Raw genomic sequence first — 26686 nt, 5'->3', positions numbered from 1 at the left:
AAAATTTCACCTGTTAAGTATTTGCCTGCCTATCACATTCAGGTGAGGGGTAGGATGCATGAAATTCATGGGCTACAATAAAACAAAGCCAATGGTGCCAATCAAACTTCATGAGCTTTATGTTTACATTTCTGAGATGCCTGCAGAATACAGAAATAACCTATTGAGGGTCAGCCGCAATAGCCAATATTAATTTTTGTCCCAAAGGTTACGATTTCTGAACAATGTTTTACAAATTTCACAAAATGGAATTTCATGAATTTCATACTGCTTCATCTCAATGAAGCAGTAAGAACCCAATTTTAAAACAGAAGGTACTTAACATGAAACAATACAATAATGCACGAGTATGATGATCAGAAGACATAGCATAGAATAAAGCAAAATATATAATCATTTCAGAATTCATTTCTTCTAAATAGATTGGTAAAATTCAGCCAAGATCTCATAAAACCCCACAACCAATTAAAGTGCAAAGTCTCTTCTGGACCAAGTTTGAAAGTCCACCGAGACACACATTTAGAGCTGATCTCTAATATTTACTTGATTTCATCCCAGCCAAATAATAACTAGGGGTGGGGTGAGGAGTGAGGGAACATACCTTCCTCCTCCTATTTTCCCTACAGTAAAAACGTTAATGGCGTGATAGGGGGGGGGGGGCAGAGGGAGAGAGAGAGAGAGACCCAAAGTCACCCAGGTTTCAATCTTAGTGCCTCAACCACTATTGTGTAATATTGGACAACTTTTATGTGGTACTCGAATTCTGAATACTTGGGAAACGAAGTATCTCTGAAATCTGCTAATCAAATAACTATCCCTCCCCCAAGTTCATACTAGAACTGCAATATTCTATTCGCTGGCCCATGCCATCCTATTAATTTAATTAATTTAATTTTGGTTTTAATTCACGCAATACCGCGGATTAATTCAGCATCACCACCACCCCGGCTCCAATCACCGGGCTCTCCTCCACGCCTTACTTCGCAGCTGCTTAAACCTCAGCCAGACGCTCCTCGGCGTCCAATCAGAGCGCGGCTTTTTCCGCGACGGGACCGTTCCCTTCCCGTTCGCCTCACTAACTCGTTCCACCCAAGCGCTTTAAAAGGCGCGCCTGCGCCCTCGGCACCGAACCTCCTCTTTGAAGGGGGGGGGAAAGTGGGAAGTGGAGCAGAAAGCCACCGCCTCCGGAGCGGGGGTGACGTTTGTGACGTGCGCCGACGCGTACGAGGCCAACGGACTGCGGGAGGGTCAAGGGGCCGCAGCGACGAAGGGCCGTGCGCAACGTCTCTCTCTAACACACACTCTTTTGCTCTCGTTCGTTCTCTCCCCCCCCCCTCCACCCACCGTTCGTCTTCCGCGCGCGGAGTCGACGCCGACGCCGCCATTATGCTGTGGTTCCCTGGCACCATCCCGGCCGCCATTGCCGCCGCCAAGCAGCGCAGCGCCGTTTTCGTGGTATTTGTGCAAGGTACGGACCCGTCCGCGGTTGGTTAGCGCCGCGTCAGCGCTCTTGTCCCCTCTTGGGAAACTGGGGGGCAGCCCCCGACGCGGAGCCGCGTGAGTCGCCCGAGGGACGCTTGGGCCTCCTCCTCTCTGAGTTATGGAAAAGGCCTGCTGCTTGGCGGGAGGGTGAAAAGGAACCTGTGCAGCCGCTGACCCGAGTCTTCGCCAGCCGAGCGGAGGGTTGCGTTGAAATACACTTTAGAGAAGCGAGGAGGGAGGATGGGGTGAAAGGCTTCAGAGCTGCCTCCTGTGGTTCTCCTCACGGCCTCGGCCAACCCCTCCGGATTGGCAGGGTGGCCTGTAAAACTACCCAGCCTGTTTTGTGTCGGCCTTGACTCTTCCTAACTGCACAGCCGTAGCCTGTGTCGTTCTCTTGGCAAGTCTACTCGGTTTGCTGTTGCCTTCTTCAAGGGACTTTTGGTCAACTTTTCAGCCTGTCCTGCAGCCCGTGAGCAAGAGTGGCTGGTCCAACCAACCCTTCCCTTTAATTCGGATTTGCTTTTCGGGATCAGACAAGATAAGTGTTAGGTAGGGTGGGGCATTATCCCCAGTAACTAAGCTGGCTACGGTTGATTAATGGGACATATGCTGGTCGAAGCAACAGCCCAACCTCTTGCAAAACTGAATATATATATATATATATATATTTCTCTAAGGTACAGACTTAAGCAAAAACATGGTACAGGTAGTCCTCAACAACTTTTTGTTTAGTGATCATTTGAAGTTAGGGCACTAACAAAGTGACTTAGGACCCTGATGGTTGCAGCATCTCCGGTGTCACGTGATCAGAATTCATACTCTTGGCAACTGGCATGTATTTACTACTGTTGCTGTGTCCCAGGGTCATGTGATTATCTTTTGCAGCCTTCTGACAAGCAATGTCAATGGGGAAGGCAGAATCACTTAACTATTAATGATGGCAGACATTCACTTAATTGTGGCAAGGAAGGTTGTAAAATGGGGTAAAACTCACTTAGCAGCAGAAATTTGGGGCTCAATTTTGGTCTTAATTTGAGAACAACCTCTAAGTAGAAATTATCACTGCTGTCATGCATTGGTTTCAATTTTTTTTCAGCCTGAGAATTTCATCCGAAGAATTATTTCTGCCTGCTTTCTTCTCTGCATATTTCCTCTTCAGGTTTCTTCCATGGCAGGACTTTAGATTTGGCATTTGAGCTTCCTGCTGTTCCCCATTTTGTTCTAGTATTCTAGATCTGACGTCTTTTATTAATCCTTGTATTCATAGTAATTGTATGTTTACTTGAATGCTGGTGTGAATCTTTTCCCCCTATTTTTCTTAACTTTCTGTGAAAGGGCTTGCAATGTCAGAATAAGCAGCAATCAAAATGCCTTTGATGTTTCATTGACATTTGATAGATTAAGAATTGACAGTGCTCCACCTATAGTAAATCTGATTATTTTTGGTGGGGGAGATGTATTGGGTACACTTGGGTTTAAAATCTTACCTTGTTCAATTTGCCACTTTCCAAAGCTGGAATGTGGTGTTCCAGACCATCTTTTCACATTTGCCCTTCAACTGTGCTTCAGTGAATAAGAAGAATAGAATTTTCTACTGTTTTCAAAATCACTCTCAATTTTAACTAGCCAGTTTATCAAGTATAATAAATCTAGCACTTCTGCTCTAGTGGTTTCAACTGAAGTGGCCACCCAGCTAAGTTTTCCAGAATTTTATCGAAGCACACAGTGATCTGGTTGACATTCCCCCAACTACCTCAAATCTAGCAGGTCCATAGTCTTAATGCTACTTTTGCTTCCTTTCATCTCACACTAAAGAAAAGCCTTATTCTGTCAGTTGTATATTTATCTCATGTCTTTATTAAATATCTGCCTTCTTAATGTATTTGCTTCTCAACTTCTCTAATCATACTTTTTGAAAATTCTTTCACTACAACTGAAAAGAATATCAGGAATTTTCATTAAGAGCTTAAAATGTGTAATATTCTTTGGCCTCTTATTTGCTTATGGTAAGTAAAGGATAGGGAGCCAAGAAGAAGGTCTTTGGACTAAACAAGGTCTTTGTGCTTTATGCTATAAGCTGAATCTGTCCAGGAAAGCAATGATTTGTGCAACAGTACTTTTAGTAGAGTTTATTCATTTCTCTTCACTGACAAGTTGATAGAATTGTTGTGTGCTAAACTATCCTAGTCATTGCATTCTCAGCTATTTAAAAATGAATGAGAATTCCATTTCTAAATATTAAACTGAACATTGATATCTCTTATAGTATTGTTGACAGACATTGAATTTAACAATATTCTCACTAACTGGATTATTTCACTGTTTGTTTATCTTACAGCCTACAGCTAGTTATTTTATTCAAAAGTGAAAGCATTTATGGTCTATTCAGTGATAGAATATAAAATATTTTAATTCTTAGTACAAAAGGTTTTCATTTCAAGATGGATTTTTTTTTAGATTTCAGAATATTCAAGACTGAAGTAACTAAATGATAGCTCTAGTGAGAAATTCTAAGTATATAAAACATATTTTAATATAGATATTAATCTGATTGTCTATCATATGATTCCTGCATGCGTTCTGCATGTTACATCACATAGGAATATCCTCTAGGGGACAAGGATACATTTGAGCTCTTTATTTTTCTGTCTAGTTTTCTCTAGGGTAGTAATTCTGAGATTACATCTTATATCTCTTTTAACAATAGGTGGACTTGGCTTTTTCGCTACAAATCTTTCTGTTGCTATCAGTAGGGTAAATATTTTAAGCAACGATGCTAGTTAAAACATCATCTTGTCACTTTTTTAATTAGCAACAAATATATATTGTGCTGTGGATTTCCCTCCTTTGTATATTTCTATACTGTACTGTAATCAATAAGGTAATGGCATAATCCTAGCATATAACTCAATGTCAACTAGAACATTAATGGCTAAGCCATTGAATTAAATGATAAACCTAGGTTTTCCCATTCTGGTTAGCTAAACATGCTGTATGTGAAACACCATTATTATTTATGTAGTCTAGGGGTTTTTACTCCCAGTAAAATCTAATCTCAGTATTCTTTCCTGAAAATCTGATATGGAAACTTATTGCTCTCTGTTTTGAGGGAGTGCTATTATAGTCATATTAAAATATAATTCTAGAATAATATATTCCGATTAAATTAGTAATAAGTATAATGGTTCTTTCAGTTTTCATTAGCCTCAATCAGTGCAAGCTGTCCTAGATCTAAAGTGTTAAAAACCACATGCTTTTATAGTTTAGAACTTGTTTCAGATGCAGAAAAGAAAAATATCTGATTATATGAGAGGAGATAAAACTCTACCTACCATCTCACATTAAAATAAAATAAGAACTTCTAATAAATATTTTCATTGTTCTTCCTTTTTAGTATAAGAACTGTAATTCCTTCCAACTGGTTGATTCCTAGTGACTTGATGGATAACAGCTGCCCAGGTTCTATAGTCTCTCACAACATTATGCCAAGTGCATTTCTGTATCTATTTGCCTTTTCCCCTTCTTTCTACCTTCTCCAGTATTAAAAGTATTTACCATAGTTGGATCTGCCCTCACGATGTGGCCAAAGTATAATAGTTTTTATTTCATGGTCTTTGTTTCTAGTGAAATTTAAGCCTAACTTTGATTTCTCTGATATTAAGTTGGTCCTCTTGACTGTACAAGGAATGTGAAGCAGTTTCTTCTAGCATCATAATTCAAAGAATAATTTTCTCTCTTCATGTGCAGCATCTATTCACTGCTTCAATTTTTCATTAGTTTATATAGTTCCTCCCTCCATATCAACTACTTTTAACGTTTCACCGTTTATCCTAAATCCTTTACTTTTACATAAATATCATCTTTATTTTCTTGATGTTCATAGAAAGTCTAGCCTTTTCACCCTCTTTTTATAATTATTGTTCTTAGGTCTTCTTTAGTTCCTGCAGCTAAATAAGCCTGTTGACATTCCTTCCAATACTGTTGGAAATCCCCAGAAATCTTACTCCTTTTCATTTGGTTTATATATCCTCTACTATGTATCTCATAGTAAAACAAGTAATAAATATATTAGCCAAATAAAGTGATAAATATATTACCCAATCATTATTTTATCCATATTTCAAACAAGGCAGTGGTCAAAGTGGAATGGGATGTGTAATTCTTTTAAACAATCACACTGGATTCATTCTTAACCTATCTTATTTGAACACTGAGATGAGTTTAATGTTTTGGCATTAAAATAAGAGGAAGTTTTTGATTCAATAAAGAACCTCTATAGATCAAAGAGATCATCCTGCATTCATTATAAAATTGAGACTATGATTACTGAGATGGAAATATGAAATCAGCATGCTCATTCTTATTTTCTCTTCTTTTCATCTAGGCTGATAAGGATTCTCTTAATTTGGTTTATCTGGAGCTATTTGTTTGTGTATTGCTTCTGTTTCCCATTTGTGACATGTCTAATCTGGATATCTTAAAATTGATCTATGAGAACCTGATCTGTAGGTTGTCTGATTTTTCGATCAAACCTAACTTTGGAATTATGTGAGCATTTCTGTTTTAAAAGTAATACTTTTTATGATTGTATTTGGAGTATGTTGCAATTTGTAATTGCGCTATAATTACATCCCTAAAACTAAATGTTTTTTGTAGGGCAAGATGAACAGTCCACAGAAATGGCTGCCAGCTGGGAGAATGCAAAAGTGTCTGAGGCAGCAACAGATGACTTTGTGGCTATTAAAATTGATACCCAAAGGTTTGGAAATATCTTTGTATTTTTTAATAATTTTTTTTATTTTCAGATGCTTTCTAATCAGCTATTTTGGAAAACAATTTAGAGGAAAGACATTTTGTACAAGTAGACATTAGGAATATAGATTGCATAATAATTCACTTCATATCTTTCCTACTGTTTGGCCATCAGTCAAAATAAGATCTGGCTAATACTTTTCACACTAAAAATTAAAATCCCTAATGCTTATAGGAAGACTGACAGTCTGTAGAACTTTTCTTCTAGTCTCACAGTTTAGAACAGTGATGGTGTGCCCTTAAGCTTTTTCTTACATCCCTCCCCCATTTTTCCAGGATCTTTCTAGTCCTAGAATCTAAAGACATTTTTTCTCTTTAAAAGGCCATTTAGAATGGAGAAATGTTAAGCTATGTGTATGTTTATAGGTATATGCGCACCAATTCACTTTTCATGATGGCTCAACAGCCCTTCCCTCCATAGGAATAGTTGTATAAGATATAGTTTCTTGTTCAAATGATAAATGTTTCTTGGTTGTATCTAATTTTACGATAATATTTGTAACTGATAACATTTTTTAAAATTGTTTAACTTCTTAAGTTAGTATAGGTTTTTTTTCTGTTCAGTTGTGTCCAGTTCTCAGAGACTGCCTGGACAAGTCCCTGTACTCTTTTCCTTTCTCCTCCCCTCCTCTCTTGTGTTTTGCCAGTACCTCCTCCCTAAGGCTAAGAGAAATTGACCAGCCCAAGGTCACCCAGATGTCTTTCTAAGACAAGACTGGAACTCAGTGCCTCGGTTTCTAGCCTATCGCCTTAATCACCAGACCAAACTGGCTCTGTAATGTAGTTTACTTTTTTTTTGTCTTAAGTAGGTATATCTAATTTTTTTAGTCAAAGGTATGACTTGCATAAAATAAGTAATGGAGAAAGGAAATATGATGGAAGAAAGAGGAGGAAAAAGCAGTAAGGTTAACCAATGCGTGAATCTAACTTTGAAGACAGACTTTGGGAACTGGAAACACCAAGCAGAGGAAAATATGAACTGATCCAATCTTGCCTTTCATTTCACTGAAATCAAATGAACTTTAGCTGTGCGAAAAATCATAAAGCCTTTTCCGTAAAGAAGCTTTTACTTATGTTTATAATAGATAATAAATGAAAACTTTAGGATTAACTATGTTATGTAACTTGTGTAGCATTATATTTATCACTTTCAGTATAGTATCCTAAAGAATAAGAAACTTATTTGGTGCAATCTCAAAAATAATTTGCAGTAATATGGATAATAATATGACATACCTAATTGTTTTGTGGCATTCTTTGTATTTATGGTTATAATAGTAAACTAATACTTTCTCTTCCACAGTGAAGCCTGTTTGCAGTTCTCACAAATCTGTATCCTTTGAACACCATAGAATTATACTTGTTCATAGTATATGATTGCAAAACTAGATTAAATCTCTGTTTCTTTGCTATATTTTTAAGCTCTCCTGCTTCCTCAAAAATATTTTGCACTTGCTGTTATATAGACTTGGAATTGACCTTTCATTTATGTGAAACCATCTGATAACTCCATTAAAATCATGTTTTGAAGCCTGTGTGTATCATTTGCATACTGTACTGTTCCACACCCTTTAACAAATTGCATACATCTACTTTCCTCAAGTTCTTTGCTCTCCCTCTAGTCTAGGTAGAACTTTTATCCATACAATCCTCTAGGACACCACTATGTTGTTTTAACATTACACTTGATGGTACCATAAAAGCAGGATATGCATACGTGTATGCATATATACATACGTACATCTTTATAATTTTCAGTCAAGGAACACACACAATAAAAGCATTTTAGTCTCAAATATATTTTTTTCTTATATTTTTTTTAACTTCATGCTAGAGTTCATAGAACCATAGTTTGCTGAAAACAGGGGTTCTGACATTTACATACCACATGGGAAACCCATTCTCAAACAGCATCTAAATAATTGTGAATGGTTTATTGCTCTAAACTGTTCTAGATCTAGTTTTCATATGAACTGTTTGGTGTTGATTTGTTTGTCTGAAACATTTGAGTACTATCCGTTAATAACTCGCAGGATTTCATTCAAAAGGATATAGTTAATGCCACTATTTTAAAAGACTATATTAGTATAGAATGTTATACTAACATCTTTATTTAATATCAGTAAAGATAAACTACAGTGCAACTTCAAGTCTTAAAAACAGTAAGGTTCAAGTACTGCTGCTCATTTGAACTGTCTATTTGGTTTCAGGAGACAGCAGAAAATTATATCTTAAAGTTTGGCAGGTCTGCAATACGCAGGATGTAAATTGCCCATTTTCTTTTAATAATCCCATTTCTTTTAAACTCATTTTCTTTGATTTTCTATTTTACTCTTAAGATAATATATTATCCTTTACTGTTATTGCATAGATCCGGTAGTATGTATTCCATCTAGTTTCTTTATAGGAGACAATGGAATCCCTCTTGAAGTAATTGCTGGCAGTGTTTCTGCAGAAGAACTGGTTACAAGAATTCATAAAGTCAAACAGGTAAAAGAACTTTGGATCTGATTTTTTTTTCAGTAAAGTGAAGAATTGTTTTTTAAAAAATTATGCCAAGCTTGTAAAAGATGAAAAACATTATCAGTAACAATTCTATACTTCTTTTTGCTACTGCTATTGAATGCTAAGTTGGCATTTAAATGAAGCCTCATTCATCCACGACTTGATAGTAGTCATAGATACCAACTGAATTAGTATGTATTTTTGAAACCTGGTTAGTCTTTTTTATAAATGTGCCCACCTTTGGCTGCAACTCCTGGATAGGGCTAGTGGACTACGTATTGCCATTGAAGAAATTCTGGTGGGTTTTGAAGGTGCTGTTCTGCAGACTCAGCAGTTGTCACATTCTGTTAGGCTTACTGTTCTCTTGGCCCCTTATGTAAGATGTCCTGGCTAGATAAGACCTTCTAGAAGATGATGTAGTGTTAGATTCAGGCAGTAGTGATTACATTATTTAAGAATGGTGTGGTTCTGCCAGTTCTTAAGGAGGCTGTGATCTGCCCCTCTTCAAGAAACCATCCCTGAATGCAGCAGTTCTTGACAGTTTTTGCCCTGCCTCTGCCACCCCTTTCCAGGAAAACTTTATCTGGACCCTTTTCAGTTGAGCTTCAGATCAATATATAGTATTGAGATGGCATTACACATCCCTGTAGATGTCCTGTAGCAGAATTGGGACAGCAGAATGATGCATCCACCTTGCCCTTTGGAAGAGGAAACTCTTATACCGACACACACTCCTACCTTCAGAGTCAGGTGTTCCTGACCCTTTCATAAGGCTTTAAAAATGTTTTTTCCTCCAAGAACTGGCTAAGGCCATCAGATGAGCTGTCTTGAAAATTAATATAGGATTTTGAATATGGCGGCCAACTTCGGCGGCCACTAAAGTCGCTCACCCTTTCCTTTCCTCCCAGTGTCTTTTGGAAAGCGTTGCTCCCATGGAGGGAGGAAGGGGAGGAGGAGGAGGAAGCTGCACGAGTGGGGAAGGTTGGAAGTTAAAGGAGGAGGGGAGAGGCACTGAGAAAGTCAAAGCTCTCCTTCCCTCTTTTTTCTTCAGCAATCTCCCCCCCCCCATCCCAAGCATCCCACCCGCCTCATCTCCGCCTTGTCCAGTTGATCTGGCTCTACTTTTTGCAAAGAAAAGAAGGAGGGGAAAGAAAAGTCCCAGGGCTAGAAATGCACCTGGCATATCCCATTAAGCTGCGTTTCCCCCTGCCCCATTTTCCCTTCCCTTCCTCTCCCGCCCTTCTCTCTCTCTCTTTTTGTTTCTGTTCCATGAGTCCTGCCGAATCCGAGCCATCATAGCCAGCGAGCCAGCCTCGCTCACTCACTTGGTGGCACAGTTTTTCAGAAACTGAAGCGGAGTCTCGCGGCCCAGCCCATTCCCCTTCCCAATAATAAGGCCACAGCCATATTTCAGGGGTCAAAAGAAAGTAAGACCCTGTCTTATTTTTGGGGAAACACGGTAAATATATACATACAAACTCTCTTCAAACTCTCTTCAAACTCTCTCTCTTTGAAGTTGCCTTCAATTAAACAAATTCATTATTATATTCAGAACTTGAAAGGTAATGAATCATGAGAACTTTCATCAGAGGAATAAAATATTTATTGTAATAAATTGTTGCTTTCTGATATACATTGGATTGGATAGCCAATTTGGTATAGTGGTTCATGGGCTGGCCTATAAACCAGGAGACAGTATGTTCTAAGTTTGCATTAAAAATGAAAGTCACCTGTGTCATGTCAGGCCAGTCACTCTCTCAGTCCAAACACCTCACACAGTTATGGGGAAAATAGGAGGAGGAAAGAGTATTAGATATGTTTGTCTCCTTGAATTTTTATATAGATAGGATTAAAATTGAATAATAATAAGAATAATAATTTCAACCTTTGTACAATAAGAAAATTTCACTATAAATGAGGGGTTTTTTCTCTTTAAGAGCCCCGTGGACTTAATTTATCATTTACACAGAATTCAAATCCTCTTAATTTTTAACATATTGTTCACAATACATGCTAGTTGCAGCAACATTGTCTTTCAATTATTCCACGTTTGGCTTTTGTTGTCAGAAAAGAGTCTTATTTATTTACCATTTAGTATTGCAGATGGCTCCTGGTTAACAACCATTTGTTCAGTGACTGTTCAAACTTACGATGATGCTGAACGAGTTGTATTTATGATTGGTTCTTGAAATTTTGGTTGTCACAGTGCCTCCATGGGCCTAGGGTCATGATCTGGTGCATTTCCATGAGTTGCATGATTGTGTTTTGCAGCAAAGTCAATAGGGAAGTCATCTGGAAGTTGGAAGTCATGGTCACATGAGTTGCTCACTTATCGACCTGTGGTGATTCACTTAGGGTAACTAGCGATTCCTGGAACTATTAAGTGGCATTATTGCACATTATGCCCATGGCACTTAGTGACAGAAATTCTGGTCCCAATTATTGTCATTAAACAAGGACTACCTGCAGTTACATCTTGAATGCATAGTGAGATGATATTAAAGTGTACTCTTTTAAATATTATATTTTTCTATACACCTTTCTAAAATTAATTAATTACCAGAGTCAGAAGATCTACATTTCCTAAGATAATCCCCCTTTTTATATATTTCCATCATATATGTGGCCAAGTCTTTCTTGGAAAAGTGGGCTAATAACCTACTAGAAAAGAAACTCTGTTGATATAAATGCCACATAGTCTAGTAAATAGAGTAGTCCATGGGCAAGCAACCGGATACCTCAAATTATTTTGGATATCAATTCCTATCAGCTCCAGGCATTATGTTCATAGCAAGCATTATAGAAGAGGTAGTTGAGACATTTAGCAGGGATCATGTTGCGTAGTCTAGAATTATTATTTGAAATCAGCCTGACATGGTGTGTGCATACTAGGTTAAAAATAATTATGTTTTGTTCTTTAAAATATAAAAAGAGTGCTCATTTTTAAATGTAAAAGATGAATATAAAATAAATGCAACATTTATGTATGTCAACACTTCTTCCTTAGATGCAAAAAACTGAAGGGTTAGAAAGTTCTGCTTCATGTTCCTCCTCTTTGTGTAGCAACCCAGAAGATTCTCGGTTACAAACCGCTGAAACTTCTGAAACAGAGCTAGAAAGATTGCGTTTAACTCCAGATGGTAAGTATTACTAGCTCATTCTTTATAGATTACTTTTCCTCTGAGATATTTCTATTCAATCCTATTTAGCTTAGTAATAACTGATCACCCACTGGAACTGCCTCTTTGTGTTAGTAACCTTTAATTGCTTTATGTATCCCTCCAACCTTCTATATGTCTCCCTCACACCTTTCCTAGTTCGCAAATGATAGTAAAGAACTATATCTCTTTTTACTGCATTTTATTGCATTTTACTGCAATAAAACTTTAAAAAAAAAACAATCGGACAAGTTTTATGTTATTTTTATTACCAGAAATAATTGATATCTACAATGCCCATATTAACTAATATAATTGTATAATTGTTATAACAAAAGTCTCAATTTTTGTCTTTTTTTAATATGGGACTTCTCATTTATGAGAAGGTGAAGTAAATTTGGTCCAGACAAATGAGAAAGATGACAGACGGGTAGAACAGACTACAGATGATCTTGCTGCTAAAGTAGAAAGGTATGGTTTTTGTAAGTACTGTTTAGTGCAACTATTTAGTGAAAATTTGGTTTGCCTTGGCCTCACTGAGGTTTAATTAGGCCATTTTGTATTTGTACAAAAATATTTTTTAGAAAAATTAAATGAAATCAGAAGGAAAATGAAACTTGTATCAATGCTTTTTCCAGAATTGTCATCCTTAAGAAGGAAACGAAGTTTGGAAAAATAAATTTTATAAGGAAAACAAGGGTGTGTGAATGGACAAAGCTTGGAGGACAAAATAGAAGTGTGTGTGTGTGTGTGTGTGTGTGTGTGTGTATGTATATGTATATGTATGTATGTGTATGTATATGTATAAGATACCACTTGGAATTCCTTCTGTTCATAGGAACAATTTTTTTTGCATTTTTTGGCAGTATGTTGTATCTTAAACACATGGAATTAATTTATTGTAGCATAGTTATCACTGGTGAATTGTGAAATTTGGATGTGACTGATACAAGATTTCATTATGCAGAAATTGTTTCAATTTGAACTTACTATGTTTTAAAATACAGAGTGACACAAAAACTTGAAGAAAGAAGAGAAGAAAAGAAGAAAGAAGAAGAACAGGTAGAATATAATTTGATTTTTAGTATTGCCAGCCTCTCTTAGGGATGCTTTAGTTGGCAGAACACAGATTTATTTTAATACCTTAGAAACATGTGGAGGGGTGGAGACATGATACTACTACATGCTTATTTGACCCTTGCCTTTGTGGATGGTTCATTCAGCCAGGCTGGCATTGGGCCTTGATTCTGAAAGATACTTAAATGTCTCTTTGAGCACCAGATTTTATTCTAGTATATGAAAGGAGATAGTTATAGTTTTATATTTATATATTTTTAAAAACCCATCCCTTGATTTGAGTATTGTTTCTGATTATAGACAAGATTTAGATATTTTATTCCCAGGCAAGGTGATTCAAAAATTGTTGCTAGCAATTCTAGGTACACCTGGATAAAGCACATTTTTTGGACTCGTGTTAATTTGGAATTAGTTTAGAATAGAGTAGTAGGGCCATTTGCTCTTGATGGACCACATAAATAGAGGAAATGCATTTTTTCTAGTTCTTTGGAGCCCTTACAGTGGCTTTCAATATTTTCAACCCACAAACCTTTTGATAGGATTGAGCTTTAGGGGCACTGTTTTGCAGTGGTTCCCTTCTTTCCTATTAGGACATGCGCAGAAACTAGTGAAATTACAACCTACTAAGCTGGCTGAAACTACTTAGGAAGCCCACCCCATTATTCTACAAATGGCCGTTCCGGCAGGAGAGTATGCCTGCTCTATTTGGGGCCAGTCCATGCACACTACACAGGTGGATAGGGTGCTTAGTGATACATGTTGCATTGTTACTGTCTGTACCCCATCCCACTTGACAAACTATATATCTTGACAGGAATAGCTCCACCAGGCGTTAGAAGGAGTATAGCAGAAGATGTAGAATATGAAAAAGTAGTATATGATTCAGCAGGCCCGTTATTTGGCCGAGTACGCCCTACAAAAAGATTGAAATCAAGAAAGAGCTTTTTGGATTGTGCCAAGGGGATTGTTACTACCCTTCAAAAAGAACAATTAAAAAGATGAAAACTTCAAATTAACATCTTCATAATTGGGTAGAACCGCTTGAGTTGTGTGGAGGTTCAGAGGAGGAATGGACGGTTTGGAAATTTTTAAATAGATTGTGCACTGGTTTTAGTTAGAATTAAAGACCACAGGAAAAAAAGGGGGTGGGTGTAGTTTCCCAAAAGACAAGGATATTATTGTGAATGTAGCACTATTCAAACAACTTTGCAGCTTTTACAGTTTCCCCTGGGACCGACATGTACAGTTGCACATAATATGACTTGCTGGTTGGAAATATCCTGCCATCAGTGTGGCCCAGTATTGGACTAGAACTATATAAATCTGTATCTTTATTAAAGTTTTTATCCTTTTAAATTTAAATTAATAATTTCCCCCTTTCTAGCGCCTATATTTCTGACATGAGATGAGACTTTAGTCATTGATCTATGGTGTGTCCCTATGTCACCTATGTTGTTTACTACTTACAAATCTCTGGAAAAGATTATCCAAAGCTTTCTAATTGAGTTCATGAATATGCAGATGACACCCAGATATGTTTTCTATTCCAATAAACCAATCATCACTATTTACATTGCTTAAACTTCATAATTGGCTGGTGATTTATATTGAAACTAAATTCAGATAAAATGGAGGTGAGTTGGTAAGGAAAATCCTAGATTCATAGATTGTGGTTGAAACTTGGCCTACCAGGGATTAAAAATATCTAGAAATTGCAATTACTACAAAATATAAGCAGATTTGTTTACTGAAATATCTGTACTATCTATTAGTTGTTTACTAGCCACAACTCACAGTATTGGTAATAATCTTTAAAAGTCCAAATGGTAACTTAATGTTGTAAACCATCCAGTCACTCAGATTAATAACCAGAATGGACCTCACAAGGATTTCCAGGCAAGAAACAGCATTACTCACCATAAGAAATAAATAAATACTCAGATTAATAAAAAATGCTCTTTTGAAGACATTCCAATTACCAGAGGTTCACCTTGTCACATATTCTCAGGCTACAGAATGTGTTTCCTAGGGAGATTCACTTGTCTCTTAATTTCACTTTCCCTGGAGGTTAGTTACATCACTTCCACCATACTTTTAATTGCGCTTTACTGTTAATGTTTGATTTGTAGCTGTTTTACCTATGCTATTTGTTTCTATTTTGCATTTTTATTGCTGTCTTGGTTATTAAACATATAGAATGATGATTTAAAGTCCAGTAAATAAAATACATGTTTTGTTTTTATTTAGAAAGAAATAAAAAAAGAAATAGATAGAAGAAAAACTGGGAAAGAAATGTTGGAATATAAAAGGAAACAGGAAGAAGATCTTACAAAACGAATATTGGAAGAAAGGAACCGAGAAAAAGCTGAAGATAAAGCTGCTAGGGAACGCATCAGGCAGCAGATTGCACTGGTAAGTATTCAAGTGTGTGATTTACTTGTACAAGGAAAACTTCAGCCCATGGGTCCTAAGTATAGGTCCTTGATAATTGGCATGGATTATGGTACCTTGAATACATTTATATTTAAACAGTTTAAGAATAATAATCAGTTGCTCATTACTGATTTCAGTGACTCTATCCAAATATAGTTTGATCTGGATCTAACTCATACAACAATTTTTACATCAAAATCACTATGATGTCTGATTTTTACAGCTAGTATTAAAAAGTCGTGTTAATAAGCTACTTTTTTGTCTTGTGAAGGATCGTGCTGACAGAGCAGCTCGTTTTGCAAGGTCAAAAGAAGAGGCAGAAGCTGCAAAAGCTGCTGCTCTTCAGGCTAAGCAAGCTGAAATGGAAGCTAGGAAGGAAACATCCCAAAAGGAAAAAAGGTACTTTTTTTCTCCCAGGCCCTTGTTATTCTCAACTTACATAAAACCACCCTTGCATTTTGCAAGAGCCTATAACTTTAGATGTTATTCTAGCCTCATCCCAGTTCTCAATTCAGTGCTTATTCTTTCCTCCTCCTACTTTAGAGCTATAAAGTTTGGCAGAGAATTTGTTTATTCTGAATTCACAGATAGCTTTGTCTGTTGTTGTAAGAGAAGGAGTGGCAGAACCTGCAGGTGGGATCCCAAGAGGAATCAGCCTAAAGTCACTTCATAGCCACAAATTACTCTGTTTGTGACTGCATAGCAATTCTAGGTTGATTCCTCTTTTGACTCTCCCCCAGATTCTACCACTCTTCTCCTACAATTGTTGATATAAATAATGAGCTCTTTTTTCTGTAGAACCACCTTTTTCTATAATTTAAGGTGTTCTTTGTAAAACCAAATGTTTTAATGTAAAATATCTTCCCTAGTGCTATAGCAAGAATCCAATTTCGCCTTCCAGATGGATCTTCTTTCACTAATAGTTTCCCTTCGGATGCCCCTTTGGAAGAAGCTCATCGGTTTGCTGCACAGGTATCTGTTGTTAACAAGTATCTGTTGTTTTTCAAAAAGTTAATTAAATGGAAGCTGCATTAATAGTTGAACTAAATTATTGCATTGTCTTTACATTTTTTAAGGCAATAGGTTTAATAAGGAGGTTTTTTAAAAAATGAATTACATACAGCAAACATAGAAGTGAGTAACCCATAAGCATCCCAGTCAGTGTTTATGCTATTTACATGATTACAGCCTGTTATCTACCTACCCTTTGATTGCTCCAATAGTACAATTGAAATTTGGTGTCTCTCTCTTTCCTTGTGGGAAAAGGATTGTTCTATTACAAGAAAAGTGTTGTTGCCTAACATAAAACCTGGGTAAACATATGAAAGAAAGTACATTTCTTTCAAAGTTTATTCAGGACCTAATAACCTTTTTAATACTCCTACTTAATTTCTGCTTTGAAGGATCATTTAATTTATCGGCCATTAGTAAGGCACATTTCCTGCTACCAATCAAATCAAATTTAGAACCAACTAATGCAAGTTGAGCAATCGCTGCAACTATTCTTATTGTCACTGAAGAATTTTTCAGTTCCTTATGAAAATTTTAGGATGAAAGTCTATTTGTCTTGAAAATGGCATGCCATTTATATTCCCTCTTATTTGTAAAGAATAGAAATGAACTTGGCTTGTTCTGTTGTTTTACAGATTGTTGGCAACACATATGGCAACTTCTCACTGGCAACAATGTTCCCCAGAAGAGAATTTACCAAAGATGATTATGAGAAAAAATTATCAGACCTGGGACTTGCTCCAAGTGCTTCAATAGTATTGTTGCCTGTAAGTGTGTAAAAAGGGAAAACAAAAGAAATGTACCGGTTTCAAATAAATAATTATAAATTTACTACAAGACAAAAGTTATATGTGTTACATAATATAGTAAGAGGGTTCTTTTATATTTTAAATTCTAGTTTCTAAACAGTACTTGCTTGTTTCTCCATAAATAGGCAGGAAGGCCAGCTACAGCAGTCGTACAGTCTTCCAGTGGAGATTTATGGAAATACCTTGGCACAATCCTTTATCCACTGATAGCTGTTTGGCGATTTATTAGCAATTTCTTGTTTACCAGCCCTCCTTCATCCCAGCCTCCTGCAAGACATCAACAGCAGCACTCAAATCCTTCAGCACCTAGCACTGCAGAGCCAAACAGGTACAAACATTTCTTACTAAAGCCATCAAGGATCAGATTTCAAGATTTTTTATCAGTTGAAACAATATTAATTATTCTTCTCTGCACAAACTCCAAATTTTCTAAACCAGTATTGTGACCCTTGGAACCTGAGGATGGAAAATTAGGGAAAGAAAGATCCACTCATAAAGTAAAGTGGCAATGTGTTGCTGTTAACGAGTCACTTTTCTTCTCAGAATCATTTCCCAATTATGAAGAGTTTAAGAACAAATATAAGTAAAGGCAGAGGTAGAGTCCCTCCCTCCCCCTTTTTAGAAAAGTTCATGTTGAAGTTTCTTTTGACTCTTCATGTTATTCTTAAGTTTAGTTTAGTTTTTCCATGAGCTGTAAAATTCAACAGTAGATATAGCAAGGGACTAAAAAAAAATATCGCGTTTGTTTGTTTGTTTGATCTGGCTGCCCATCTCACAAACTGTGATTCTGGGCAGTCAGCATAGCATTAAAAATAAAGAACAAAAAATGCATTGTTTTTATGGTTGTTTTTTTTTCATTTTCAATGAGGCCAAACCACAGGCATGTTCAGAAAGCCAATACAAGATGGGCAATAAATGCTTGGGCAAAGGGCCAAGGAGGGCACAGTGGCTCAGCGTTTAAAGAAGTTGAGCTTGTCTACTGGAATGTTGACAACCCAGGTTTGAAATTTGAGTACTGTGTGACAGTGAGCTCCCATTACTTGCCCCAGCTCCTGCCCACCTAGCAGTTCAAAAGCATGCAGATGCAAGTAGATAAATAGGTAGCACTTTGGTGAGAAAGTAACAGAGTTCCATGCACCTCAGCATGTAAGTCATGTTGGCCACATAACCACGGAAGCATCTATGGACAACGCTGGCTCCCTTGATTAAGAAACAGAGATGACACTATGCCTGTTCTATGTGATCTCATGGGATGGACTGAAAACTAGTGTCCTAGTTTGTTGCGTCTTCACTGGTGAAGTTAAGCCGTTCTCAAGAAATGGGATGGAATGATAACACCATTTTCAAATAGCTACTATGTAATTTCCATGTTTTAGATGTTCATTTATGCTTTGAAAATAAGTCAGCAGTCCACCTTACGATTAACGTATTTTTCAGAGTATAAGACACATCTTTTTCCTCAAAAAAGGATGATAATCTGGGTGCATCTTATACACTGAATACAGCATTTTTTTGCCTCTCAAAGCCTCGACCCCTTCACCAAAATGGCCATGCATAGCCTTCTGGAGGCTTTCAGAGAGCTCCTGGGGGCTGGGAGAGGAGAAATGACCAAAAAACGGCCATTTTTTGCCGCAAGCAGGGTTCTATAAGCCTCCAGAAGGCTATGCATGCAATTTTTTTGACAAAAAGATGGGCCTGTTTTCACGAAAAGGGTGGTTCTTTTGCTCATTTTGGGAGGGGCACCCCCCAGGAGTACTCTGCAAGGCTCTCCCCCCCCAAGGCTATTCTGCCTTAAAAAAAAAAAAAAAAGGCCTGTTTTTGCAAAAAATAGGCTGTTTTGGGAAAGTTTTCAGAGTGCAAAAACTTTTCCCCCACCTTTTGGAAAGCTCTTTAACTGATTAATGAGAATTACATTGAACAAGTGCTTTGCCAGCAGAAACAAAGTCTTAGGTACTGCAGATTGTCAGCAATTTCCTTCTCCAGCACATGGATAAATACACCTGGAAACATCTACCTGCCTACCTACTCTCTCTCTCCCTCTCTCTCTCTCCCTACCTACTGTATTTCTCTCTTTCTTTTTCTCCCTCCCTCTGTCCCTCCCTCTACCTACCTACACTCACTCTCCCTACCTACTGTATTTCTTTCTCTCTTTTTCTCTATCCCTTTACCTACCTAACTATTCTCCCTACCTACCTACTGTATTTCTCTCTCTTTCTCTATCCTTCTATCTACCTACCTCCTTTTTTTTTTAATTTGCCTCTTCAAAACCTTGGTGCATCTTATACTCCAGTGCGTCTTATACTCTGAAAAATACAGTAGTCCTCGGTTTTTGGTTTTTTAATCACAAATTGGGACCGGAATTTCCACAGCTAAGTAATATGGTCATAAAGCGAAACATTACATTCTTCTCTGAAGAGTTTACAAGACTTTCTTCTTATCAACTTTGTTAATATATATTTCTGATATAGAGAAGTCAAAATGGCGCTGAATATGCCGAGCTGCTTCGTTACAATGTCTTTTTTGAAATCCTTTGAAAAATTCTAAAGAGCTAATAAAGGGGTGACTTAATACCCTTTTTTTTTTCGTAAGCTGCATAGCATGCTAGTAGAGCTTGATTAATTGCTTGGAGATAAGACTAATAATGGCATCAAAATTAAATCCGGGGGGGAAACTTCCTCCCCCTCCTAAAAGCACATCCCTGATACCTGGCACAAAGTTGCCCCCTACTGGAGATGTGCTAATGAAAGAACTTTTTTTGGAAACCTTCAGACAATTCAAAGAGGAGATAAGGGACGATTTAAAAGAGTTTAAGATGGATTTATATGATAAACTTGATACTAGGATTGCCAAAATAAATGATGATATGCTGGGACTTGCAACTGTATTGACAGAACATGTTTCTGGAATTGAAGATAACCTAGAGGTTCTTAATGAAGCTAATACCAATTTGACATCCAAAACTGAGGTGGTGCAACAAAAAGTTGAAAACACTGAAAAACAAATTATTATGATACAGTACAGGCAGATGGAGCTCGCATTAAGAGTCAGGGGGTTGCGTGAGGATAAACAGGAGAACTTGAAACAGATTTTTTCAGAGGCTTTTGACCGTCTGGCGGGAAGACCGGGGTCCAACTTTGACTGGCAGATTGATAAAATTTATTGTGTTAACTCTTGGGCGGCAAAGCAGAAGCAACTCCCCCGAGATGTAGTCATATACTTCGCCACAAGAGAGCTCAGAAACATGATACTACAAGAGTCCTATAACACCAGGCTTCAAATTGGCGGTCAGGATTTGATTGTCTTGAAAGAAATACCACCTCAAATGCTAAGAGCCAGGAGAGACTATGCCTTTCTAGTGGAAGAACTCAGAAACCGTCAGATACAATACAGATGGGACGCACCATTTGGTATTATAATTACATTTGACAAGCAAAGATATCGTCTCAACTCTGTATGGAAAGCTCGAGATTTCTATCACAATATTCTGAAGGTGGGACACCCTGCATCATCTGGATCTGGAGAAAGACCACGAGAAGGACAAGATAGATAGCAAACCACACAACTACCAGACAAGACGCACCATTTCCCCCTCCCGGAAGGGCAAGGTGTCATGGAACAAAGACCTAGTCGTATGACTACCAGACGAATGGAAAAACAAGCTACAATGCAACAACCTCAACAATCACCGGCCATTGATCAAGGAGTTACAGCAACAAGCTCAGAAGCCATGGGAGGAGCTAGGCCAAAGGTTAAACAGGCCATGCAGGAGGCTCTAAAAAAGCTTCAGGCAACCAAAAATGACAACTAAGATTTTGACATGGAATGTCAATGGACTGAACTCTCCACAGAAGAGAAAGAAAATATTTCACTATCTTAAACAGTTCAAGAATGATATAATTTGTCTGCAAGAAACTCATATCAAATCAACTGATCAAAAATATTTGTTTAACCCCAAATTTGGTCAACATTTTGTGACCTCTGCTACGGAAAAGAAAAATGGTATAGTTGTATACTTAAGAAAAGACATTAAGGCTGAACTAATTGAAGCAGATCCCTTTGGAAGATATATCGCGCTAGACTTAATCTTAGAAGGGAAAAAGACATTACTTTTGGGAATTTATGCTCCTAATCAACAGCAAGACAGATTCTATAGAAATCTTCATGCTAAATTAGTACAGTGGGACTTTAAGTCTTGTATACTATTGGGTGACTGGAACGGTGTGATAGACACTAAAAGAGATAAGAAGACCTCTCGCCCAAAAACTAAAATCCGAGCTAAGTTACCCAAACCTTTTTTTGACATAATGGACGATTTCGAATTGAGAGATGTTTGGCGAGAAAGAAACGCAGAGGAATATGACTTCACCTTCTTTTCTGATAGACATCAATTCCCTTTCAAGGATTTATTTTATACTAATCACTAATGATTTACTTTCTAGGGTGAAGAAGACAAAGATTGCGGCGAGGGTCCTCTCGGATCATAACCCAGTTTGGATGGAATTGGGAAGGGTAGTGCAGGCAAGAAGGTCTTGGAGGCTGAATGAAAACTTATTCAGATATGAAAAGTACATTAATGACTGTAAAAAATTGTTATCTGAATACTTTGTTCTGAATATGAATAAGGGTACACCTATGGAATTTGTATGGGATGCAAGCAAAGCGTATATGAGAGAAGTACTGATGAATATAAACAAAATACATAGACATAAATAAGGGCAAAACCGAAAAGAATTGGAAGAGGAAATTAAAGGGAAAGAGTTGGAGTTAACATTGAATCCAGGCGATACAAAGGTTAAGGAAGCAATTACCATATTAAAATCCCAATTTGATATGTTGATCTCTGACCAGGTAGCCACTAGTTTATTATATGCAAAACACAACACTTTTTGTAATGCAAATAAACCGGGCAGATGGTTAGCTTATCAGATTAGGAAAAAAAGGAAAATTCGAAATGTAACCAAATTGAGTTATAGAGGGAAGGAGGTGTTTCAACAGGAGGAGATTCAAAAGGCATTTCGGGAATTTTTTACAGAATTGTATAAAGGGGACAAAATTAAGGGTTTAGATATAGACAAATACTTAGATAAAGAGAAAATACCCCTAGTTAGAGAAGAGTACAGGCAAAAGTTGAACCAACCAATAACCTCAGGGGAAATCTTGCAGGTAATCAACTAAAGTTAGGGAAAGCGCCAGGCACAGATGGCTTGACAGCGGTTTACTATAAAAACTTACAGTTAGAAATGGTAGAACCTCTTACAGAACTATTTAATAAAATTCAAACGGAAGGTAAAGTGCCCCCATCTTGGAAGACAGCGTTTATATCTTTGATACCCAAAGAAGATCAAGATACTACCCAACCAAAAAATTATAGACCTATCTCATTACTTAATGTAGATTATAAAATTTTTACTAAAATACTAACAAATAGGTTAATGGTGGTTATTCAACAATTGATACATACCGACCAAACAGGTTTTATACAGGGGAGACAGATGAAGAGTAATGTTAGACTAATCATTAAGGCATTAGAATATTTGGGAAAGAACAACCAAATCCCTGCTGCGTTTATATTTCTGGACGCTGAGAAGGCCTTCGATCGAGTTAATTGGCAATTTCTGTTGAAGATATTGCAAAAAATGCAGATAGGAGATAGCTTTTTACGGTCAATTAAAGCAATATAACAACAGCAAACAGCTCAAATCATAGTCAACGGAAGTTTAACAGACCCTTTTCAAATCGGAAAAGGTACAAGACAGGGCTGTCCTTTGTCCCCACTATTGTTCATTATAACTTTGGAAGTATTGTTGAATAAAATACGGGGCTTGGATGGTCTAAAAGGGATCAAGATTAGGCAGCAAGAATACAGAGTCCGCGCTTTTGCGGATGATTTGGTCATAATATTGGAACAACCACAGGAATCTAGTATGGTTTTAATGAACACCATATTTAATAATCAATATGGTCAAGTGTCTGGTTTTAAAATAAATTTAGGAAAAACCAAAATATTAGCTATGAATATGAATACTAAACAAAAGGAAGAACTAGGAGGGATGCTAGGATGTGAGGTAGTTAAAAAAGTCAAATATCTTGGGGTCAATATTTTAGCCTCAAACGGGAAATTATATAAGCACAATTATGAACCACTTTGGCGGAGTATACAGATAGAGATGAAAAAATGGGAGAAATTGCACTTATCTTTGCTGGGTAGGATAGCGGCAGTGAAAATGAACATTTTACCAAAATTTTTATTTCTTTTTCAAATGCTACCTATACTTAAAAAAGATGCGAATCTTTTAGAATGGCAGAAGGGTATCAACAAATTTGTATGGGCTGGAAAGAAGCCGAGGGTAAAGATGAAAATAATGCAAGATGTATGCGAGAGAGGAGGCTTGAAATTACCTAACCTAAAATTATATTATGATGCAGTGGCGCTATCCGCAATTAGTGATTGGACTCATTTAACCAATGATAGAATACTGAATATCGAGGGACATGATCTGGTATATGGTTGGCATGCTTACTTGTTATTCAACAAAAAATTGGATAAGAATTTTAAAAGTCATATCTTAAGAAATGCTTTACTGCGGGTCTGGAAAAAATATCAATATAAATTAAATGATAAGTTACCCATGTGGGCAATTCCTAGACATGCAATTGAAAATATGAATATAGCACAAAAACACGATAGAACCACTTACAGACAACTTCGCACTTTGGAAAGGGGGGGTTCTACAACTAAAATCTTTAGAGGTATTGAAAGAGGAGAAGGTAGTTCAAACATGGTTCCAGTATGGCCAATTACAGGCCAGGTGGAAAATAGACCAAAAAACTGGTTTTATCCAAGTTGAGGATAATTTCTTTAAACAAATAAGAGATCAAAGTTTAATGCATATAAAGAGGATATATAATGTACTAATACAGATGGATTCGGAAACAGAATTGGTTAAAGATTGTATGATAAAGTGGGCTCAGAATATTGAAGAACCAATAATGTTGGACACGTGGGAAAGAATATGGGTAAGAAATGTGAAATTTACACAAGCACAAAACCTGAGAGAAAAATTTTATAAGATGTTTTATAGATGGCATTTAGATCCTAAAAAGCTGGCTTCTATGTATCCGAATGTACAGCCTAAATGTTGGAGATGTTGTTCTCTCGATGCTACATATTTTCATATATGGTGGACTTGTCAAAAGGTTAAGGCATTTTGGATAAAAATGTGGTGGATCATGCAAAATATCTTTAAAAGAAGGATAAAGTTTACTCCTCAGTTATTTTTACTAGGTATATGTACTGACTTTACAGCGGTAGAGACCAACTTGGTTTTGCACCTAATAACGGCAGCAAGACTGTTGTTGGCGCAATACTGGAAGAAGGAAGACTTGCCTACAACTCAAGAATGGACATTGAAAGTTACAAACCTAGCCGAGATGGCTAAAATATCGGCATATCTTAAAGACCACTCAAATGAGAGATATAAACGAGAGTGGAAAAAATGGATTGACTATACACAAAACAAATACGGACTAAGAAATTCCAGATAGCCTATGCTTAAGATTAGGAATAATCTAAACTGCTCAAAGTTAGTGCAACAGGAAGAAGCTGAGTTCAACGCAGAGATGTTATTGACTTTCTTTTTTTTATTTCCTTTGTCTTAATATATTTTAGACTGTGTTTGTTAAAAATCTACACCGTGTACGGGCTCTGGGAAGTCGGGGGGAAAGGGAGGTGGGGTCTTAGGGGGGAGGGGGGGATATATAGTATGTGTTAGATTTCAAAATAACGCAATTGCACTTGTATACTGTTGCTCTTTAATTCCAGTGTAAAAATAGGACAAGCTGAATATATTAACAGATAGTAGAAATGCACCGAAGGGAAGAGTAGAGGGATAGAAGAAAGAGGGGTAGAGACGGTGGGAGAGAGGATTGGAGGGAGGGTGAGAAGGAAGGGAGGGAGTGTATCGGGAGAGATGAGTGGTAGAGGGGGAGGGGAAGTAGGGTAGAGGGGAATGATGGAGGGAAGATGGAAAGTTGGAGGGGGGCGAAAGAAAGGGTGTATGGAGGGTTGAAGAGGTACATTGGGTTTCTATTTTGGGGGGTATTATTGACAAGAGGAATGGCTGTGTTTATTGTTTAATGTTATATGGCCCCGGTTCTGCACAGTATATATGTGACTGTATGAAAATGGAAAATAAAAACACATTTACAGGAAAAAAAAAGAAAGAAAGAAAAGCGAAACATTACATGACAGCATCACTAAGTAACTGCAATCCCTACATTTGGGTTGCTTTCATTAACTGAGAATTGAATGGCAAAGGATGGCACAGCAAGACCTGTGAAGCATAGGGTAGTGGGAGCAACTGGGACTTGATCTCTCTATTTTTGCCCAGCCCCACTGCTGGGTGCCACTGTGCAGTGCAGCCAAAAAGCATGGGTCAGTGTGGAGGAGCTGTAGCACCCCTGGAGTCGTAAGTGTGGGTAGGGCTCTAAGCACTCAAATGTTGATCACATGACTTCAGGGACACTGCAACAGCCATAACTTGGGGCATAAGTTGTAAGTTCATTTTTTTGAGCATCATAATTTTGAGTAATCCCTGAACAAATGGTCATAAGTGTGGGTCTGACATGAATCCATGCTGTATGTTCAAATTAAATCTTCTGGTCTCAAAGAAACTTCCTTAAATTTGGAATGAAAAAGATTAAAATTAGATCAGTATTGGCCTGAATTCTGCCACTATTGGAATTTGTACTCAATCTCTCTTTCTTTTTCAGACAAGCAGTTAGGAAACGAGTATTGGAAAAACGGAATGAAGAATTTAAGAAAGAAGGCAAGATCTACCGATTGAGAACTCAGGATGATGGAGAGGATGATAATAATACTTGGAATGGAAATTCAACCCAACAAATGTAACCTGACTAAACTGTACATAGAAATCACTGATTTTTTTTTCCTATTTGATTTAGCTTCAGTTAAAACATTCTGCTGCATAGTGGGCTTGGATGGGTATTCTGCCTGGAATAAATGCTAACCCACTTGTGCAGCTAGATTCTGCAAATGTAACTACTGCCAAAAACAATATAAAAATCCATGTCTCATCAGCATTTAGAATTTCATATTTACTACTTATACAGACCTCTAAAGACACTTTTTATCTATATAAATCTTTGAACAAATAAGCATCTCCAAATACCAAACAAGTCACTCGGCCTAGAAGAGTGTAAGCCTAATAAATTGGATAAGGGTTTTTTTCCCCCCCTGTAATGCTTCTGTAACAGCCCAATATTCATAGTTTTTATCTCACGACATTCAATAAAGTTTTTTCCCCCCAAACACTTGGTACATAACATGATTGTTTTTTGAAGTGTCATACTTTTTATAAAGAGAGCTATGGAATGATC

The 26686-nt window shown here is 37.3% G+C and overlaps 1 protein-coding gene across 2 annotated transcripts; it reads left to right on the top strand.

Moving 5' to 3' along the window:
• The first annotated feature begins 1204 nt into the window (after window positions 1–1204).
• UBXN4 (UBX domain protein 4) lies at window positions 1205–26618 on the top strand. Of its 2 annotated transcripts, none has more exons than XM_087711129.1 (13): window positions 1205–1468; window positions 6139–6241; window positions 7598–7626; window positions 8666–8784; window positions 11807–11939; window positions 12344–12428; window positions 12965–13019; window positions 15282–15446; window positions 15739–15866; window positions 16337–16439; window positions 17114–17245; window positions 17413–17615; window positions 26060–26618. In XM_087711129.1, the coding sequence occupies exons 1-13, from the start codon at window positions 1387–1389 to the stop codon at window positions 26196–26198; spliced, it is 1476 nt and encodes a 491-aa protein (XP_087567255.1). In that variant the 5' UTR covers window positions 1205–1386; the 3' UTR covers window positions 26199–26618. The 2 variants fall into 2 exon arrangements, with proteins under 2 accessions (XP_087567255.1, XP_013927789.2); XM_014072314.2 differs by having other exon boundaries at window positions 1206–1468; window positions 12341–12428.
• The last annotated feature ends 68 nt before the right edge of the window (window positions 26619–26686 follow it).

This window comes from Thamnophis sirtalis, unplaced genomic scaffold, assembly GCF_051295495.1.
Source record: "Thamnophis sirtalis isolate CommonGarterSnake01/CBP01778 unplaced genomic scaffold, rThaSir2_p1.2 scaffold_1, whole genome shotgun sequence".
Taxonomy (NCBI): Eukaryota; Metazoa; Chordata; class Lepidosauria; order Squamata; family Natricidae; genus Thamnophis; species Thamnophis sirtalis.
Note: the sequence above shows the minus strand (reverse complement) of the source record. Positions and strands in the feature narration are given on the sequence as shown.